The 17,658-nt window shown below is 37.9% G+C and overlaps 2 protein-coding genes across 2 annotated transcripts in view; one reads left to right on the top strand and one right to left on the bottom strand.

Moving 5' to 3' along the window:
• The window catches only part of LOC103881619, a 38,518-nt gene extending 29,767 nt beyond the window's left edge, over positions 1 to 8,751 (top strand). The window contains exon 5 of the mRNA XM_031667964.1: positions 8,503 to 8,751. The gene's annotated coding sequence lies outside the window, so the exon portion shown is untranslated. The remainder of the gene's footprint in view (positions 1 to 8,502) is intronic.
• On the bottom strand, positions 7,755 to 8,838 carry LOC101016085 (olfactory receptor 2G2). The gene has a single exon (XM_003919183.5). It carries the CDS (start codon positions 8,812 to 8,814, stop codon positions 7,810 to 7,812), a length of 1,005 nt encoding a protein of 334 aa, XP_003919232.2. The 5' UTR covers positions 8,815 to 8,838; the 3' UTR covers positions 7,755 to 7,809.
• Positions 8,839 to 17,658: the final 8,820 nt, after the last annotated feature.

Below are 17,658 nucleotides of genomic sequence, written 5' to 3'. Positions count from 1 at the left end.
TTATTATAGATTAAAGGGAACAAGTACAGGTTTGCTACATGGGTAAAATGCATGACATGTAAAATGCATGACACTAAGGCTTGGGGTCCCAGTGACTCATCCCAGGAAGTAAGTATAGTATACAACAGGTGGTTCTTCAACCAACAGCCCCCTCCCTCCCCCCATGTCTGTTGGTCCCCAGTGTCCATTGTTCCTAACTTTACAATCATGTGTATTTACTGTTTAGCTCCCACTTATAAGTGAGAACAGGCAATCTTTGGTTTTCTGTTCTTGCATTAGCTCACTTAGGATAATGGCCTCTAGCTCCATCCATGTTGCTGTAAATTACACATTTTTATTATTTTTTATAACTCCGTAGTATTTCATTGTGTATCACATGTCTACCACATTTTCTTTATCCAGTCCACTGCTTATGAGCACCTAGGTTGATTCCATGTCTTTGCTAGTATAAATAGTGCTCCAACATACAGGTGCATGTGCCTTTTTGATAGAATGAATTATCTTCCTTTGGGTGTATACCCAGGAGTGGAATTGCTGAGTCAAATAGTGGCTCTATTTTAAGTTCTTTGAGAAATCTCCAAACTGCTTTCAAAGTGGCTGAACTAGTTTGCATTCCCACTAACAGTGTATAAGTGTTCCATTTTCTCCCCAGCCTCACCAGCATCTGCTGTTTTTTGACTTTTTAATAACCGGTATTCTGACTGGTATAAGATGGTATCTCCCTGTGGTTTTGATTTACATTTCTCTGATGATTAGTAATGTTGACCATATTTTCATATGTTTATTGGCTGCTCATATGTCTTCTTTTGAGATATGTCTGTTCATGTCCTTTACCCATTTTTAATTGGATTTTTGGGGGGGTTATTTGCTTGTCGATTTAAGTTCCTTGTAGATTCTGGATATAAGACCTTTGTGAACATTTTCTCTCATTCTGTAGGTTGTCTGCTCACCCTGTTGGTAATTTTTTTTCTTTTTTCTTTTTTCTTTTTTTTTTTTTTTTTTCGCTGTGCAGAAGCTATTTAGTATAATTATATTCAGCTTGTGAATTTTTTGTTTTGTTGCAATTGCTTTTGGAAACTTAGCGATAAATTCTTTGCCAAGACTGATGTACTGAATGGTGTTTTTTAGGTTTTTTTTTTTCTAGGATTTCTATAGTTTTAACTTACTTTTAAGTCTTTAATCTATCTTGATTTAATTTTTGTATATGGTGAGAGGCAGGAGTACAGTTTTATGCTTCTTCACATGGTTAGCCAGTTATACCAGCACCATTTATTGACTAAGGAGTCCTTTTCCCACTGCTTATTTTTATAGATTTTGTTGAAGATCAGATAGTTGCAGGTTCATGAGTTATTTCTGGGTTCTCTATTCTGTCCCACTGGCCTGTGTGTCTGTTTTTGTACCAGTACCATGCCATTTTGTTACTGTAGCCTTATAGTATAGTTTAAAGTTAGGTAATATGACTTAATAAAAATGATAACGGGGATATCACCTCTGATCCCACAGAAATACAAACTACCATCAGAGAATGCTATAAACACCTCTATGCAAATAAAGTAGAAAATTTTTAAAAAAAGGAAAAATTCCTGGACACATACACCTTCCCGAGACTAAACCAGGAAGAAGTCGAATCCCTGAATAGACCAATAATGAGTTCTGAAATTGAGGCAGTAATTAATAGCCTACCAACCAAAAAAAGTCCAGGACCAGATGGATTCACAGCCGAATTCTACCAGAGGTGCAAAGAGGAGCCGGTACCATTCCTGCTGAAAGTATTCCAGACAATAGAAAAAGAGGGACTCCTCCTTAATTCATTTCATGAGGCCAGCATCATCTTGATACCAAAATCTGACACAGACTCAACAAAAAAAGAAAATTTCAGGCCAATATCCCTGATGAACATTGATGCAAAAATCCTCAATAAAATACAGGCAAATCAAATCCAGCAGCACATCAAAAAGCTAATCCACCTCGACCAAGTTGACTTCATCCCTGGGATACAAGACTGGTTCAACATATGCAAATCAGTCAATGTAATTTATCACGTAAACAGAACCAAGGACAAAAACCACATGACTGTCTCAACAGATGCAGAAAAGGCCTTTGATAAAATTCAACACCCCTTCATGCTAAAAACGCTCAATAAACTAGGTATTGATGGCACATATCTCAAACTAAGAAGAGCTATTTATGACAGACCTATAGCCAATATCATACTGAATGGACAAAAGCTGAAAGCATTCCCCTTGAAGACTGACACAAGACAAGGATGCCCCCTCTCACCACTCCTATTCAACATGGTATTGGAAGTTCTGGTCAGGGTTATCAGGCAAGATAAGAAAATAAGGGGTATTCAGATAGGAAGAGAGGAAGTTAAACTGTCTCTGTTTGCAGATGACATGATCGTATATTTAGAAAACCCCGTCATCTCAGCCCAAAAACTCCTTAAGCTGATAAGCAACTTCAGCAAAGTCTCAGGATACAAAATCCATGTGCAAAATTCACAAGCATTCCTACACACCAACAATAGACAAGCAGACAACCACATCAGAAGTGAACTCCCATTCACAATTGATACAAATAGAATGAAATACCTAGGAATACCATTTACAAGGGACATGAAGGACCTCTTCAAGGAGAACTTCAAACCACTGATCAAGGAAATAAGAGAGGAAACAAATAAATGGAAAAAAAAAATTCATGCTCATGTATAGAAACAATCAATATTGTGAAAATGGCCATACTGCCCAAAGTAATTTATAGATTCAATGCTATTTCCATCAGGCTACCATTGACTTTCTTGATAGAATTAGAAAAAACTACTTTAAATTTCGTATGGAACCAAACAAGAGCCCGTATAGCCAGGCAATCCTAAGCAAAAAGAACAAAGCTGGAGGCATCACGCTACTTGACTTCAAACTATACTACAAGACTACAGTAACCAAAACAGCATGGTACTGGTACCAAAACAGATATATAGACCAATGAAAAAGAACAGAGGCTTCATAATTAACACCACACATCTACAACCATCTGATCTTTGACAAACCTGGCAAAAACAAGCAATGGGGAAAGGATTCCCTATTTAATAAATGGTGCTGGGAAAATTGGCTTAGTCATAAGCAGAAAACAGAAACTGGACCCCTTCCTTACACCTTATACAAAGATTAACTCAAGGTGGATTAAAGACTTAAACCTAAAACCATAAAACCCCTAGAAGAAAACCCAGGCAATACCATTCAGGACATAAGCATGAGCAAAGACTTCATAACTAAAACACCAAAAGCAATGGCAACAAAAGCCAAAATTGACAAATGGAATCTAATTAAACTAAAGAGCTTCTGTACAGCAAAGGAAACTATCATCAGAGTGAACAGGCAACCCAGAGAATCGGAGAAAATTTTTGCAATCTATCCATCTGACAAAAGTCTAATATCCAGAATCTACAAAGAACTTAAACAAATTTGCAAGAAAAAACAACCCCATCAAAAGAAGACATTTATGTGGCCAACAAACATATGAAAAAAAGTTCATCATCACTGGTCATTAGAGAAATGCAAATCAAACCCACAATGAGATACCTTCTCAAGCCAGTTAGAATGGGGATCATTAAAAAGTCAGGAAACAGACTGGGCGCGGTGGCTCACGCCTGTAATCCCAGCACTTTGGGAGGCCGAGGCAGGCAGATCACGAGGTCAGGAGATGGAGACCATCCTGGCTAACACGGTGAAACCCCGTCTCTACTAAAAAAATACAGAAAACTAGCCGAGCGAGGTGGCGGGTGCCTGTAGTCCCAGCTACTCGGGAGGCTGAGGCCGGAGAATGGCGGGAACCCGGGAGGCGGAGCTTGCAGTGAGCTGAGATCCGGCCACTGCACTCCAGCCTGGGCCACAGAGCGAGACTCCATCTCAAAAAAATAAAATAAAATAAAATAAAATAAATAAACTCATTCAGCCACTCATTGTTTTTAATTGAATTGTTACTTACATTTAAAATAATCCCTGGCCAGGCATGGTGGTTCAGGCCTGTAATCCCAGCACTTTGGGAGGCCAAGGTGGGTGGATCACGAACTCAGGAGTTTAAGACCAGCCTGGCCAAGATGGTGAAACCCCATCTCCACTAAAAATACAAAAACAAAACTAGCTAGGCGTAATGATGAGCACCTGTAATCCCAGCTACTTGGGAGGCTGAGGCAGAGAATTGCTTGAACCCGGGAGGCAGAGCTTGCAGTGAGCCGAGATCATGCCACTGCACTCCATCCTGGGCAAAAAAGCGAGACTCCGTCTCAAAAAAAAAGTCAGGAAACAACACACAGATGCTGGAGAGGATGTGGAGAAATGGGAACGCTTTTACACTGTGAGTGGGAGTGTAAATTAGTTCAACCATTGTGGAAGACAGTGTGGCAGTTCCTCAAGGATCTAGAACCAGAAATACCATTTGACCCAGCAATCCCATTACTGGGTATATACCCAAATGATTAAAAATCATTTTACTATAAAGACACATGCACATGTATGTTTATTGCAGCACTATTTACAGTAGCAAAGACTTGGAGCCAACTCAAATACCCATCAAGGAAACACTGGATAAAGACAATGTGGCACCATTGCAATACCATAGTATTCCATATACATCATGGAATACTATGCAGTAATAAAAAGGGATGAGTGAATGTCCTTTGCAGGAACATGGATGAAGCTGGAAACCATCATCTTCAGCAAACTAACACAGGAACAGAAAACAAAACACCACATGTTCTCCCTCATAAAGTAGGAGTTGAACAATGAGAACAAATGGACACAGGGAGGGGAACATCACACACTGGGGCCTGTCAGGGCATTGTGGGGAACGGGAGGGAGAGCATTAGGACAAATACCTAATGCACATGGAGCTTAAAACCTAGCTGATGGGTTGATAGGTGCAGCAAACCACCATGGCACATGTATACTTATGTAACAAACCTGCACGTTCTGACATGTATCCCAGAACGTAAAGTAAAATTTTTTAAAAAAGAAAAAATACTTTCATCTCTAAAAATAGGGTATATCTTATACTGTATGTACTTCACCATTACAGTTCTTTTCCTAACCCAAGTCTTAACTCATTTTATTGTTAGTGCCGGTTTAATTGCATCCTTGTTGCACTATAATCTCTATGATTCCAATTATTCAGACCCCAGTTCCCAGAACAAGCTTAATTTACATTTGATAAGCAAACTTGTTAATGGATGAAATATGTGTCTCCATGAATGGTGACAAAATAAACATAAATAGATATCCCACTTTATGCAAGTCTTCTTCTGAAAAAATATCATTGATTAGAAAGTGAAGGTCCAATATAAAATTTTGAGGGCTATAGATCCTACTTGCTCTACAAATATTTTATCCAATATAGTTTAAAGCATTTGGCATAACTTACTAAAAATCCACAGCAAACAATGATAGAGCATTATTTTTATTTTGGTAACATAAGGAGGAACTTTGTCACTTGACAAAGTACCATGATATCGTGGTACCACTTGGTAGTACTCAAGAGAAATCTGTCTATGTTTATAAGCGTATTTTTAAACCTTGTCAGCTTATAAATTGGATCTTTCAAAGTCAGGGTATTTGTTGGTGTCAAAATATTGCAGGAAGAGAGATTGTTGCTTCTAATATTGGAGAAGAATGTGGTATTCCTGGAAAGGGATGGAAGGGCCAGCATAAGGAAAAAAGAATGATAAGGAAGATTCAAATGCTTTCAGTGCATGCTCTGTCATATCTGCGTTATCTCTGCTTAAAACATAATTTTGTTTAAAGTGTTCTAAACTCATGAGAGTTTTATAAACAGCAAAAGATCATAGTTACTCTAAAAATAAAAGCCCTCAGAAAATTTGGGGAAGTTTGGGAGAGTTTGGAAACAGCAGGCACTATAATTGGTTGGGTACACACCCATATTAACCAGATTTGGAAGGTCAAGATAAAGCTCCAGCTGACAACTTGACAGCATTGCCTTAGGCAAAGTCTTCTACAGGAAACGCTTTCCTTTCCTTACCCATCCTTTCCCCTTTAGTCCTCCAGGGTTGCTTCTTAGCTTTACTGAGGCGGCAAATTAAATGCCACTTTCCCAGGAAGCCTTCAGTTAGCTCCTTGATAATCAATTGCATAACACACTATTTTTTTCACAGGCCTTATTCCAGTTTCATTTTCATGGTCATCTTGTAGTTTTTGTTTTGTTTTGTTTTGTTTTTTGGGGGTTTGTTTGTTTGTTTTGTTTTTGAGATGGAGTCTCACTCTGTTGCCAGGCTGGAGTGCAGTGGTACGATCTCAGCTCACTGCAACCTCCACCTCCTGAGTTCAAGCGATTCTCCTGCCTCAGACTCCCGAGTAGCTAGTATTACAGGCACACATCACCATGCTCAGCTAATTTTTGTATTTTTCGTTTTTAGGTTCATCTTTTCTAATAGCAATGAGTTCAGTGTGGGTATATACCTTTTATTTCTAGTTTTCCACCTATTCTTAGCAACTAGCACTGCATGTAATAGTCAGTACTTGCACATCAAAAATGTAACAAACGGGTAAATAAACAACTGAGAGACACTGAAAGGATAGAAGCCGTACAGTGCATTATCTTACTAATTATGCCTCTGCTTCTGAGCAGTTAAAAATGACAGCTCATTCTCTAACGTTTAATACTGTATTTAAAATGATTACCACTTTTGGACTTACAAGACCCTTCTACAATATCCTTCCTCATCTCACTGAATTCATTTATTTATTTTGATGTAAGTTTGAACAGAGGACATAGTTTCCTACTACAGACTATACAATCCAATGCCTGCTATAATGCAGTGAAATAGGAAGTATCATACCATGAGTTCACATGACGTTTTCTAGACTTAAAATGCAAAAATTCCTTATTTCCAGAAAAAGAATGGTATAGGCAAAGACCACTTAGAGTGAAGCCATGGTAAATGAAGATCAGTATTTTAGTACAAATAATTTAAACAATTTGGTTAAGGTTTTATCTGGAAGATATATCTCAAAATTATGAAAATGTTTCCTATACAGATATGCAGTTATAATAATGATAAGTGTTATTTATATATCTATGTGAGCCATAGAAAATTTTACAGCTGTGTTTTTTTCTATGGACCGAGACTCCAGTGTTAGGCAATTCAAACTATTTCTTTGATGTAACTACACAACCAGAGAACTAGGCTGCTTTCGTCTACTTTATACATCACCTTTAAAGTGTGCCCTTTGTCTTTGTGTTGTATTTGCATGTCTACACATCTCTTCCACATGTTAAGAGGATGGCATATAGGGTACAATTTAAAAATTGCCTCATTACAGCTTGCTCAATATGCATGCATCTCTGCTACATTCTTGGAAAGGAATGAACTATGTGTCCATCTACAGGAAGGCTCAGAGATTCATGTGTTATTGGCAACCAAAAAAAAAAAAAAAAAGTTGGCTGACATAAGCATTTCTTGAATATTTTCATGCCTATCTTATTTAAAAGTAGTTTCAAATGTACTACACAAATGTTATATTCTACAGCAAAGGCACTGAAGCATACATTGACTAAAGGATTCACTTTATACTACTACTGAGTAATGGCCAAGTTACGACTTTGTAGACATATGTTTCATGTATGTATGTAGACATATTCCATTGTATTTTACATAATGCAAAATATTGTACAAGTATTTAATCAAAAGAAAATGGGAGAAGAGCCCATTAAAAAAAGCCTCTTATTAAAAGACATTATTTTTTACCAAAAAAAAAAAAAAGAAATTCATCACAGTGTTACTTGCGATTTTTTTTATAATCATAAAATACTTACTCCCAGAGCCTTTGCTAGAACTTTCTTTAATGCCCCTTTCACTTCCTTGTTCCTCAAGGTATAAATAAGAGGGTTAAGCATGGGGGTCACCACAGTGTAGAAGAGAGAAACAAACTTTCCCTGGTCCCTGGATGTACTCTTGGCTGGCTGCAGATACATGAATATGATGGTTCCATAAAAGATGACTACCACCGTCAAGTGGGAGGAGCAGGTCCCAAATGCTTTCTGTCTCCCCGTAGCTGACTTAATCCTCAACACTGCGTGGGCAATGAAGCCATAGGAGACCAGGATGAAAGAGACAGGCACTATAAGGAAAAGGATACTAGCCACGAAAAGCTCAGCCTGGTTAAACGTGGTGTCCACACAAGCCAGCTTGATGAGCACAGGGACCTCACAGATGAAATGATCCACTTGGCGATGCCCACAGAAGGGCAGCTGCAGGGTGAGGGTGGACTGTACCAGGGTGGTGGCTATTCCACTGAGCCATGCCACAGATGCCAAGGCCATGCAGAGACAGGGATGCATTAAGACGGTGTAACGGAGAGGACGGCAGACAGCCACATAGCGGTCATAGGACATCACAGCCAGGAGGACACACTCGGTGGATCCCAGGGCATGGGAGACGTAGAGCTGAACGGCACAGCCGCCATAGGTGATAGTTTTCATGGGTTCCCACAGGTTTACCAGGAGCTGGGGAATAACACTGCTGGTGAAGCAGAGGTCCAGGAAAGAGAGATGAGAAAGGAAGAAATACATCGGCATATGAAGCTTGGGTTCCAGACGAGAAACCAGAATGATGGTGGTATTCCCCAAAATAGTTAGTAAATACAGAATCGATATAAGCACAAATAGAACCTTCTGTAACTGAGGATAATCAGAAAACCCCAAAAGGATGAAACCTGCTAGGTTGCTCTCACTGGTATTTCTCACCATCCCCATATGTAAAGTGTGTTCCTGAAGGCTGAGGAATAGCTGAGAAAGATAACACATCACATAGGGTTAAATGAGTGACAATGTTACCTGCCCACCCAAAAAAGTATTGTATGTTAAATGCTTAAAAGCTATGTCTTTACATCCAGTGACTTAGATCTATTTATTTTCCAAATATGTACATTATAAATAAACGCAATATACATCCTTCTAATATCTTAGCTGTCCTTCAATCCTTTCCAAAGCAGAGAAGAGCAAGAGCAGACATCATCTTTTGCAAGAAATAAATTTGACCCTCCCTTTAAAATAAATTTCCCCTTTTATATTAATGTCTTTCAAATTACAGAAAAAGAGAGGCTCAGATAATTCTAACTAGAGACAGAAACCTGAGGTTTTATTTCAGCAATTTTTAATTACAGGAGAAAAATGATTTTTTTATCCTAAAAGTGTGAAAATTTGGGCTGAGGGCAGTGGCCTGCACTTGTAATTCCAGCACTTTGGGAGGCTGACACAGAAGAATTGTTTGAAGCCAGGAGTTTGAGATCAGAAGTGTGGCAATTATTTATAAGGGTAGATGGTTGAAATGTACTACATGTGATTGGCATTAATTAAAAATCAACTCCTGGCCGGGCGCGGTGGCTCTAGCCTGTAATCCCAGCACTTTGGGAGGCCGAGACGGGTGGATCACAAGGTCAGGAGATCGAAACCATCCTGGCTAACACGGTGAAACCCTGTCTCTACTAAAAAATACAAAAAAATTAGCCAGGCGAGGTGGCAGCGCCTGTAGCCCCAGCTACTCGGGAGGCTGAGGCAGGAGAATGGCATGAACCAGGAGGTGGAGCTTGCAGTGACCTGAGATCCGGCCACTGCACTCCAGCCTGGGTGACAGAGCGAGACTCCGTCTCAAAAAAAAAAAAAAAATCAACTCCTGAGAGCTTATGTGACCTGACCAAAGGCACATACTAAGTCATAAAGGCGATGCTTGAATCTGTCTCTTCTGACTTCATTTCTCTGTACATTCTATACTCTGTGTCCCCTCTTCCTTCCTTGAGTTCCTATTTGTTTGTTTGCTTTTATTTATTGCTTGCTTCTTTTCATAGGGACCCAGGATGCTCCTGACTCCCAAAGTAGTTTTTCATAAAGAAATGTTATCCCTATTATTTTAGACCTTTTCTTCCTGGAATCATTTGCACTTTGCATAATAGCTTAAAGTTTAGAAGCAAAATGTGGTTCCCATTACTGGGAGCAAGTAATTAAGGATGATTTATTTATTTATTTATTTATTTATTTTAGATGGAGTCTCACTCTGTTGCCAGGCTAGAGTGCAGTGCCGAGTAGCTGAGATTAAAGGCACATGCCACCATGCCCTGCTAATTTTTGTATTTTTAATAGAGATGAGATTTCACCATGTTAGCCAGGATGGTCTCGATCTCCTGACCTCACGATCCGTCTGCCTCGGCCTCCCAAAGTGCTGGGATTATAGGTGTGAGCCACCGCGCCCGGCCGAGGATATTTTATTTGCAAATAAGCATTACATCTGATTTATGAGACAATTCTACTCAGGAACATGCAAATTAATCCTTCATTATAGAAAGGCCAGTCCTTCCTTTCTGTCTGCAGTGACCAAGGTGACCACTCCCATAACCTTTGTTCTTAACCACATAAAAGCTTTGCCAAGAGATTAAGTTTTTAAAACTTTTTCTGTTTTGTGTGTATTTGACTAAGTTGTATGTGTGTCTATTCACAATAGTTTGTGAGATTCATGAAGCCAGGGACCACATGTGACAAGCGCTCACAGCCCCAGCCCCTCAAGTGCTCAGCACAGAGTAACCTCTCAAAGATCATTCATCTATGTAATACCTACGATTTTTTACCTCTTTTATTCTCCCAAGAGAAATTAATACAGGTAGAGTCAACTAGAAGATAGTTGATATCATTATCAAATGAACAGACCTAAAAATCTGGCAGAAAAAACTTACCAATTTTCCTCCAAATTGGAGCTGCCTCAAACGTGTGTGATCCTACCATCTATTTGAATCTGGCTTTATTAACAGCATTCATGTGAGTAAGAGGGACTTGTAATGTGGCTATCAGAAATCATAGCCACACACTCTTCCTTCTTGATTTTGATGAACACTAAACTCTTGTTAACTACAAAATGGAAACACTGTGCAGTAAGCTCATTATTATCTTGTCCTTTTCACTTCACTCTTTCCAAGTAGGAAGGTTCAGACATTTTGTCTATTATTAACTAAGTGTCTTTCTATTACTGAAGAAAGTGTTTCCTTTTCAAATTCATTTTCTTTAAGTAAATATTGGGCAACATTAACTATTATTAGTCCTCTCTTTGTCGCTGCACATCAGTGTCCTGCAAAATGTTCTCCTGGTTTTTCATTTGTGAGCTCCTAAGTCACTGGCTTTTAAATTTTCACAGTGAAGAATTACTGCCTTGGATCAGATTTCCTCTCATTCTGAACCTTTCATGCCTTCCCAGTAAACGCCTATGAGTAGACTCTGGGAGGAGAGCAGCAATGTCCAGGACCTTCCAAAAGTGCATCACAAGGTGCATGGAAAGTAATTAATTTCATTTGCAGATAACACTGAACTTCAACCTACTGAACAACAGCAACTCTTCTGAGCAAGAAAACCATTCTCATTGGTCACTAAGAACATCATACATTACTAAACATGAAAAGTTTGACATTAGTTCTAAGAAACAATTTTTAAAATGTAAATATTGGCCGGGCGCGGTGGCTCAAGCCTAGTAATCCCAGCACTTTGGGAGGCCGAGACAGGCGAATCACGAGGTCAGGAGATCGAGACCATCCTGGCTAACACGGTGAAACCCCGTCTCTACTAAAAAATACAAGAAAACTAGCCGGGCGAGGTGGCGGGCACCTGTAGTCCCAGCTACTCGGGAGGCTGAGGCAGGAGAATGGCGTAAATCCGGGAGGCGGAGCTTGCAGTGAGCTGAGATCCGGCCACTGCACTCCAGCCTGGGTGACAGAGCCAGACTCCGTCTCAAAAAAAAAAAAAAAAAAAAAAAGTAAATATTGCTAGATTGAATGTAGTATTTCTGTAACTTCTTTCTTTAACCTAATAACCTTCACAAAAGTTGATAAAATAGAAAAAAAAATCAACGTGAACAAGAACAACCCTAAAATTAGGAATGCCTATAAGCCTATATCACATACTCCACAAATCATGTTCCTGATACACTGAAACTTAACAAAATCACATGGACACAGAGCACAAAATCCTCTTCTCTGAGCACCATTCTACACATCACTAGCTTTGGAGAAATGAGGTGTAGAGTATAGCAGGTCGTGGAAAATAAAATATCCCACTGGAATTATTGTTTCATATAGTAGATTGCTCATTGCTGGGAAGATTAGCTAGACCCATAAGTGAGTGACAGAGCTAAATGCCAAGATGAGCTGGGTATGATTCCTAGTAGAGATTTCATTTATTTGGGGGGAAAGTGATTGAAAAACTGTATCTGAGTGAAACTTCCAGATGTCCACCCACACTTTCTCACCAAGTTGCTGAAGGACTGAACATAATTTTTAAAGTATCAATATTTAATCCTCCAGTAGAAGTTTTACATTCCAAGTACAAGAGCACTGAGGAATAAAAAAAGAAGAAGAAGAAGTAAAGGCAAACCATCCCAGTGTATCTGGGAAAACAGCAAGCTTGTTGACTGTCTATATTCAGAAATGATGGATAGTAAAGAAACATCCCAGTGGGCCTAGGCTTTGCACACTAAAATAATATTCTATAAGAATGAGATAAAGAAAAAACAAAAGAAAAAAGGCCCCTACAAAACAAAAGTTAGGTAGAGAATGTGCATTTTTAAAAGAATTGCTCCAATAAGTTGTATATATTCCAGAAGATAAAAGTAATTGTCCACATTCTCAATACATTTATCATAACCTCCAGTGAGTCAAACAAGTGGTTTGAAATGAGAATCGAACTAAAAAGAGGGATTGTCCCAGGTACGTTTTTAAAAATACAGAAATATATAATGCTTAGATCATATCGTATAGTTAGGAGGAAAAAATGGAACAGAATTAAGATGTGCTTGAGTAATGTGCACAGAATGCAATGGAAACAAGAAAAATGAAGTTCTTAGAAAAGGAGACATGAAAAAGTCAAGCAGCAAAAACATGGTATGTCCTAAAGTTCTTACAGTAAGTTTCTTGACATAAGTAGCTTACTTTTTAACACCATGAAAACTAATATCCAAGCTAAAACATTGAATCTTGTAGTTACTTTGTAAATACACTTTGAGGAAATATTACTGACAAGCTTTCATGCACCAAATAACACAACATTATTATACTAAAAAACAAAAATGCTAGTAATATAAGGTCTGTGTCATTGACCAGGTATTAAGCCTTAATAAAAATTTTGATTATGAATAAAGCAGAAATTTTGCTCCTGTATTCTCTCATTGCTGTAAAACTGAAATCAATAACAAAAAGTTCAGTAAGAGGTAATGTCAACATTTCAAGGGAGATTATTTAAAAATGTGTCATTAAAAAGAAAGCTGAATATCAAAACATAATCATACTCACAATTTTAACATATTTATTAAACAAGATAAAATAAACAATTAAGTTAAATAAGTTATAAAACTACCAGAAAATAAAACTTAGTGAAAGCAAAAACAACATCTCAAAATAAAAATTTAACAAAATAATAAATATTTAATAAATAACATTGAAAAAAGCCCTAAACAAAGCCTTAGGAAAAAAGAGAATCTAATAGCACATTTAAAATAATAATACAAAATCCACACGTATGCATGGTAAGTTGTGGTCATGTTTCAGAAATATTTTGATACAATGTACTTCATACAGAGATAGCCACATATGACTATATGTTATATGTGACAGCCAGTTAATGTGGATATTGTGAACAATTTGTAATTTGGTTTTAAAACTAAAATATCTATATCACAAAACATCATTAATTTGTTAAAGTAGAAAAATTTAATGAAATAAAGTTTTTTAATTCAAGTAGAAAAATATTTGTACTCCAAGATCAGTTTCCCTAAATATACAAATGTATCTTAGAAAGAATCAGGTTATGTAATTGAGATAAAATAAATCATACTAATACATTGCCCCTTCCACAATACCTAAGGAGTCTCTTCCAAGGGCCAACCAGTTTCCTTTTCAGCCCTCCCCAGATGCTGACTCTCTTCCCTGAACTTCTGTTTATTCTTCTGTGCAATCTCATCTTCCTTCAGCCCCACATACACCATCACATGGGCCCTAAACCACACGTGAAGCAGACTTTTGGATTTATCAGGTGAAAGCTCTCCCAATATGGGCACATTTGGCCTCCTTGCCCAGAATGAATCCACATGGCTCTGGGGCATCCCATGGGATACATTTCCCGAATGACCTATTTATAAAAATACTGTTTTCTGTGTCCCCACAACACCTACCACTTTTAAACACCACGGATTGCCACCCTTAGAAGACAAAATACTCATAATACATCTTGTGATGGGTCTACCTCTGGCCCAATCATCCATCTTAAACTATTGCAAACTTCTAAGTGTTTTCATACCACACAGTATCCTGCCTGACTGTAACACAAGCATTGATAAAATGCTTCTCTTTGCCTTGTGTTGGACATTTCCCGCAGCTCCTCACACTCATAAGTGCTCATCTCTCTCTCACCAACCTGCTCAGACGATGCCCATTCACGAGACGCAGGCCTTAGCATCACGTCCTCCATTTGTTCCTCTTAGTTGTTCACCATCAGAAACACCACATGAATCAACAAAGAATGCAAGCCCCCATAACACGCCTTGTTCCCTAACACAGATTTGTTCTTCCAGATGAGCATCTATTATTTTGCAATGTAGTTGCAGGGTAGAGTGCAAAGTGCTGTCATAGATCTGAACCCATAAACTATTATTCCTTATAAAATACTTTCAAGTATACAAATATTGTTATGAATCATCTATCCTTCACTCTATTCTGGTAAATATTTTTATTTTAAAAAAATTTTTTAGGAATAGGGTCTCCATCTGTCACCCAGGTGTGAGTAAAGTGGCACAATAATTGCTGACTGCTGCCTCCAACTCCTGGGCTCAAACAGCCCTCCCACATCAGCCTCCTGAGTAGCTAGGACTACAGGCATTTGCCACCACACCCAGCTAACCCAGCTAAATTTTTTTTTTTTTTTTGAGAGATAAGGTCTTGCTATGTTGCCCAGGCTGACCTCAAACTCCTGGCTTCAAGCAATCCTGTCTCAGCCTCTCAAAGTGCTGGGATGATGAGCGTAAGCCACTGCACCTGGCCAGATTTTTTTTTCTAATTTCCCAAATCCAACAACAAAACATAAATATAAAAACATATTTTTTAAAAAATTCTAAACACAGCTTTTTGATCCAAACAGAATAGACATAATTCTAGGCCAAACACAGTAAATATTCCTAGCTAACTAATTTTTCCTTTTAGAAACAACAAAAAAGTTGCATCAAAAATAATACTCAAATTGATCCCAATGTCCTTTCAATAGGATGCAGAGATTATGGGATGTAGCATGAGAGGAAGTAGGATATTTATATGAAAGGTGGGTGACAAGCACTTTAATTGTTTTTAAAAGTAATTATAGCACTAAGCAGATCAGAAAAATAAATAAAGGAGCAGAAAGTGTGATAAGTAACGATGTGTGCCATATCTTAATCTCCTTTTGGAACTGAACTTCTGGGAATTTATTTATAGTCATAAATAAAATTAATTGTCTGAGCAGCTAACATATCCTGACTTAATTCTCTTTTAACTAAATGACATTAAACCCTGATAAGATGTTTCACAAGTGTGTATCCCACAGAGAAAGCTTTGAATTGAAAAGTTTTTTTTATTCTGAAGAATATAGAAAGCTCAGAGCTGATTAAATTAAACCTATTCTTTGCTGGCTTTGAGCAGACATAATATTGTGCATAAAAAAAAAAAAAACAGAAATCATGACAATTTATGAGAAAAAAAGATTCTGAAATAGAAACAGGAAAAACACGAAATCATTCATTTGAAATACACAGACTTCACAATTCTGTTGCTTTAATGTCATAGTTACATGCAATAAACCATACAACCTGACCATCATCACTGGACCGGTTCCCTCCCATCTACATACCTATTTCTGGCCAGGAACGTGTTTTCTGGCCTCAGAAGTTACTTCTTTGCCCATGGTATCTCCGGCTACCTGTGTCTCAAGAGGAAATAAATAGGTTTGTTCAAGTCAAGGTCCCAGAGCCATAGGAGCCGTTCAAGAAAAGCTCAAGCTAAGAAACAAATGTGAGGTCCCGCAGAAACCAGTCAGTGAGTGTTCAAGATTCCTGCCACTGACTACTGCGTGAATTGAGTGTCAGTATGCACAGAATATGTAGAATATCTACTCTTTATCCCCCACCTGGAGGAATCATGAGATGTTAAAAAACATCCTGGAGAGTTTGGTGCACAGGTGAAATTTGATCCTCAGTTATGAGTAGGAAGTATCACATGGCTAGATGCCACTTCTCTGGGAACTGAATCTCTCTGCAATGGCTCAAAAAGGTATCACTCCTGGTTCATGTAGTCTGTGATACAACATGAAAATGTCCATTGCAAATACTAGAAAGAATTAGATGGCTTCTGAACCAGAATTTGGAGCCTGCTTGGAAATGTGTCAGAAGAAAGTGAGCTATTCCCAGTGCCTTGCCCCTAAGAAAAAGAACTTGAAGGTGAGAAACCCCAGTAATTACCTTTTTGATAAGGAGGTAATTTATTCTGGGAAGGAAAAAGCATGTTTGTTAATATGGCATCATCATGTCCCCAGAAGGGTTAGAGAATTATCATCTTTCCTCCATGGAAAATGTGTGACTCATTAAAATGTCCATAATGGAGGATCCTGGGATATGGCCATGGAGAAATACTCTACAGTCATCATCTCTCCCTGTTACTTAAGGATTCACACAGTAAGATATCAGGAAACTCGGCATTTTCCCAAACTTTACCAATTAAATTCATCCTGATTACTCCATTATAAGGTATGATTATGGCATTTAAAAAAATACTATCATTCAAAAGTAACAGAAAGAGTCTCATGAGCAAATCCCTGGAGTAACTGGCTGACCACACCAAGGTGGCTATGACTGACTTCCAAGTGGACAGCAAACAGGCATGATTGCACTGTACAGTTGTCACTGCAGTCAAATCTCCCATTTTCACATTTTGTGAGGCAAGTAGATAATTCTACTCTTATTCCTCTTTTCTACTATTACAGTATTTCAAACGACTTACAGAAGTAAAAATTAATCATTGCTTTACTGTTGCTCAAAATAGGAAAGTCTCCATTTTCCCTTGATTACCTAATTACATAATTATGCTTGTTAACAATTTCCAAATTATATATGCTGCCTAAAATGTCTATTTTTCTTTCCTTAATATTTTGTCCAGATCATTAAGCTGCATTTCACTAGAAGTTCAGAGATGTTTGTACCCTCCTCAGGACAAGAGAGAACATTCTGTTTCCAACCATATCCTAGTATATTGTGTGGATACATCCTCTGACTCTAGTAACTTTAAAAGAAATATCTTCTCTGTCATCTAAAATTCGATTTCCATGATAAGATGTTAGACTCTTTAAAACCCATCTATGGGTTATCTCCTTTCTTATACAAATATGAACAGAATCATAATTTAGAAAATAATATAAACTTTGTTTTTCATCAAGATGAAGTATCTCTGCTTTGATAATATTGCTTTGCAGCCATATCAATTTAATACTAAACATCCAAATAAAATAAAAACATATACCATTAACCTTGTAGCTTCATTAATATAGATTTGGTTTTACAAACAATTTGCTAAAAATGAGGATCTTTTTTCTAACATTGACTTC

This window comes from Papio anubis, chromosome 1, assembly GCF_008728515.1.
Source record: "Papio anubis isolate 15944 chromosome 1, Panubis1.0, whole genome shotgun sequence".
Taxonomy (NCBI): Eukaryota; Metazoa; Chordata; class Mammalia; order Primates; family Cercopithecidae; genus Papio; species Papio anubis.
This window is presented reverse-complemented; position numbering and strand designations above follow the sequence as displayed.

Bases quoted from the DNA above. Each gene is read 5' to 3' on its own strand.
- LOC101016085 (XM_003919183.5), bottom strand. From the start codon at position 8,814: ATGTGTTATCTTTCTCAGCTATTCCTCAGCCTTCAGGAACACACTTTA.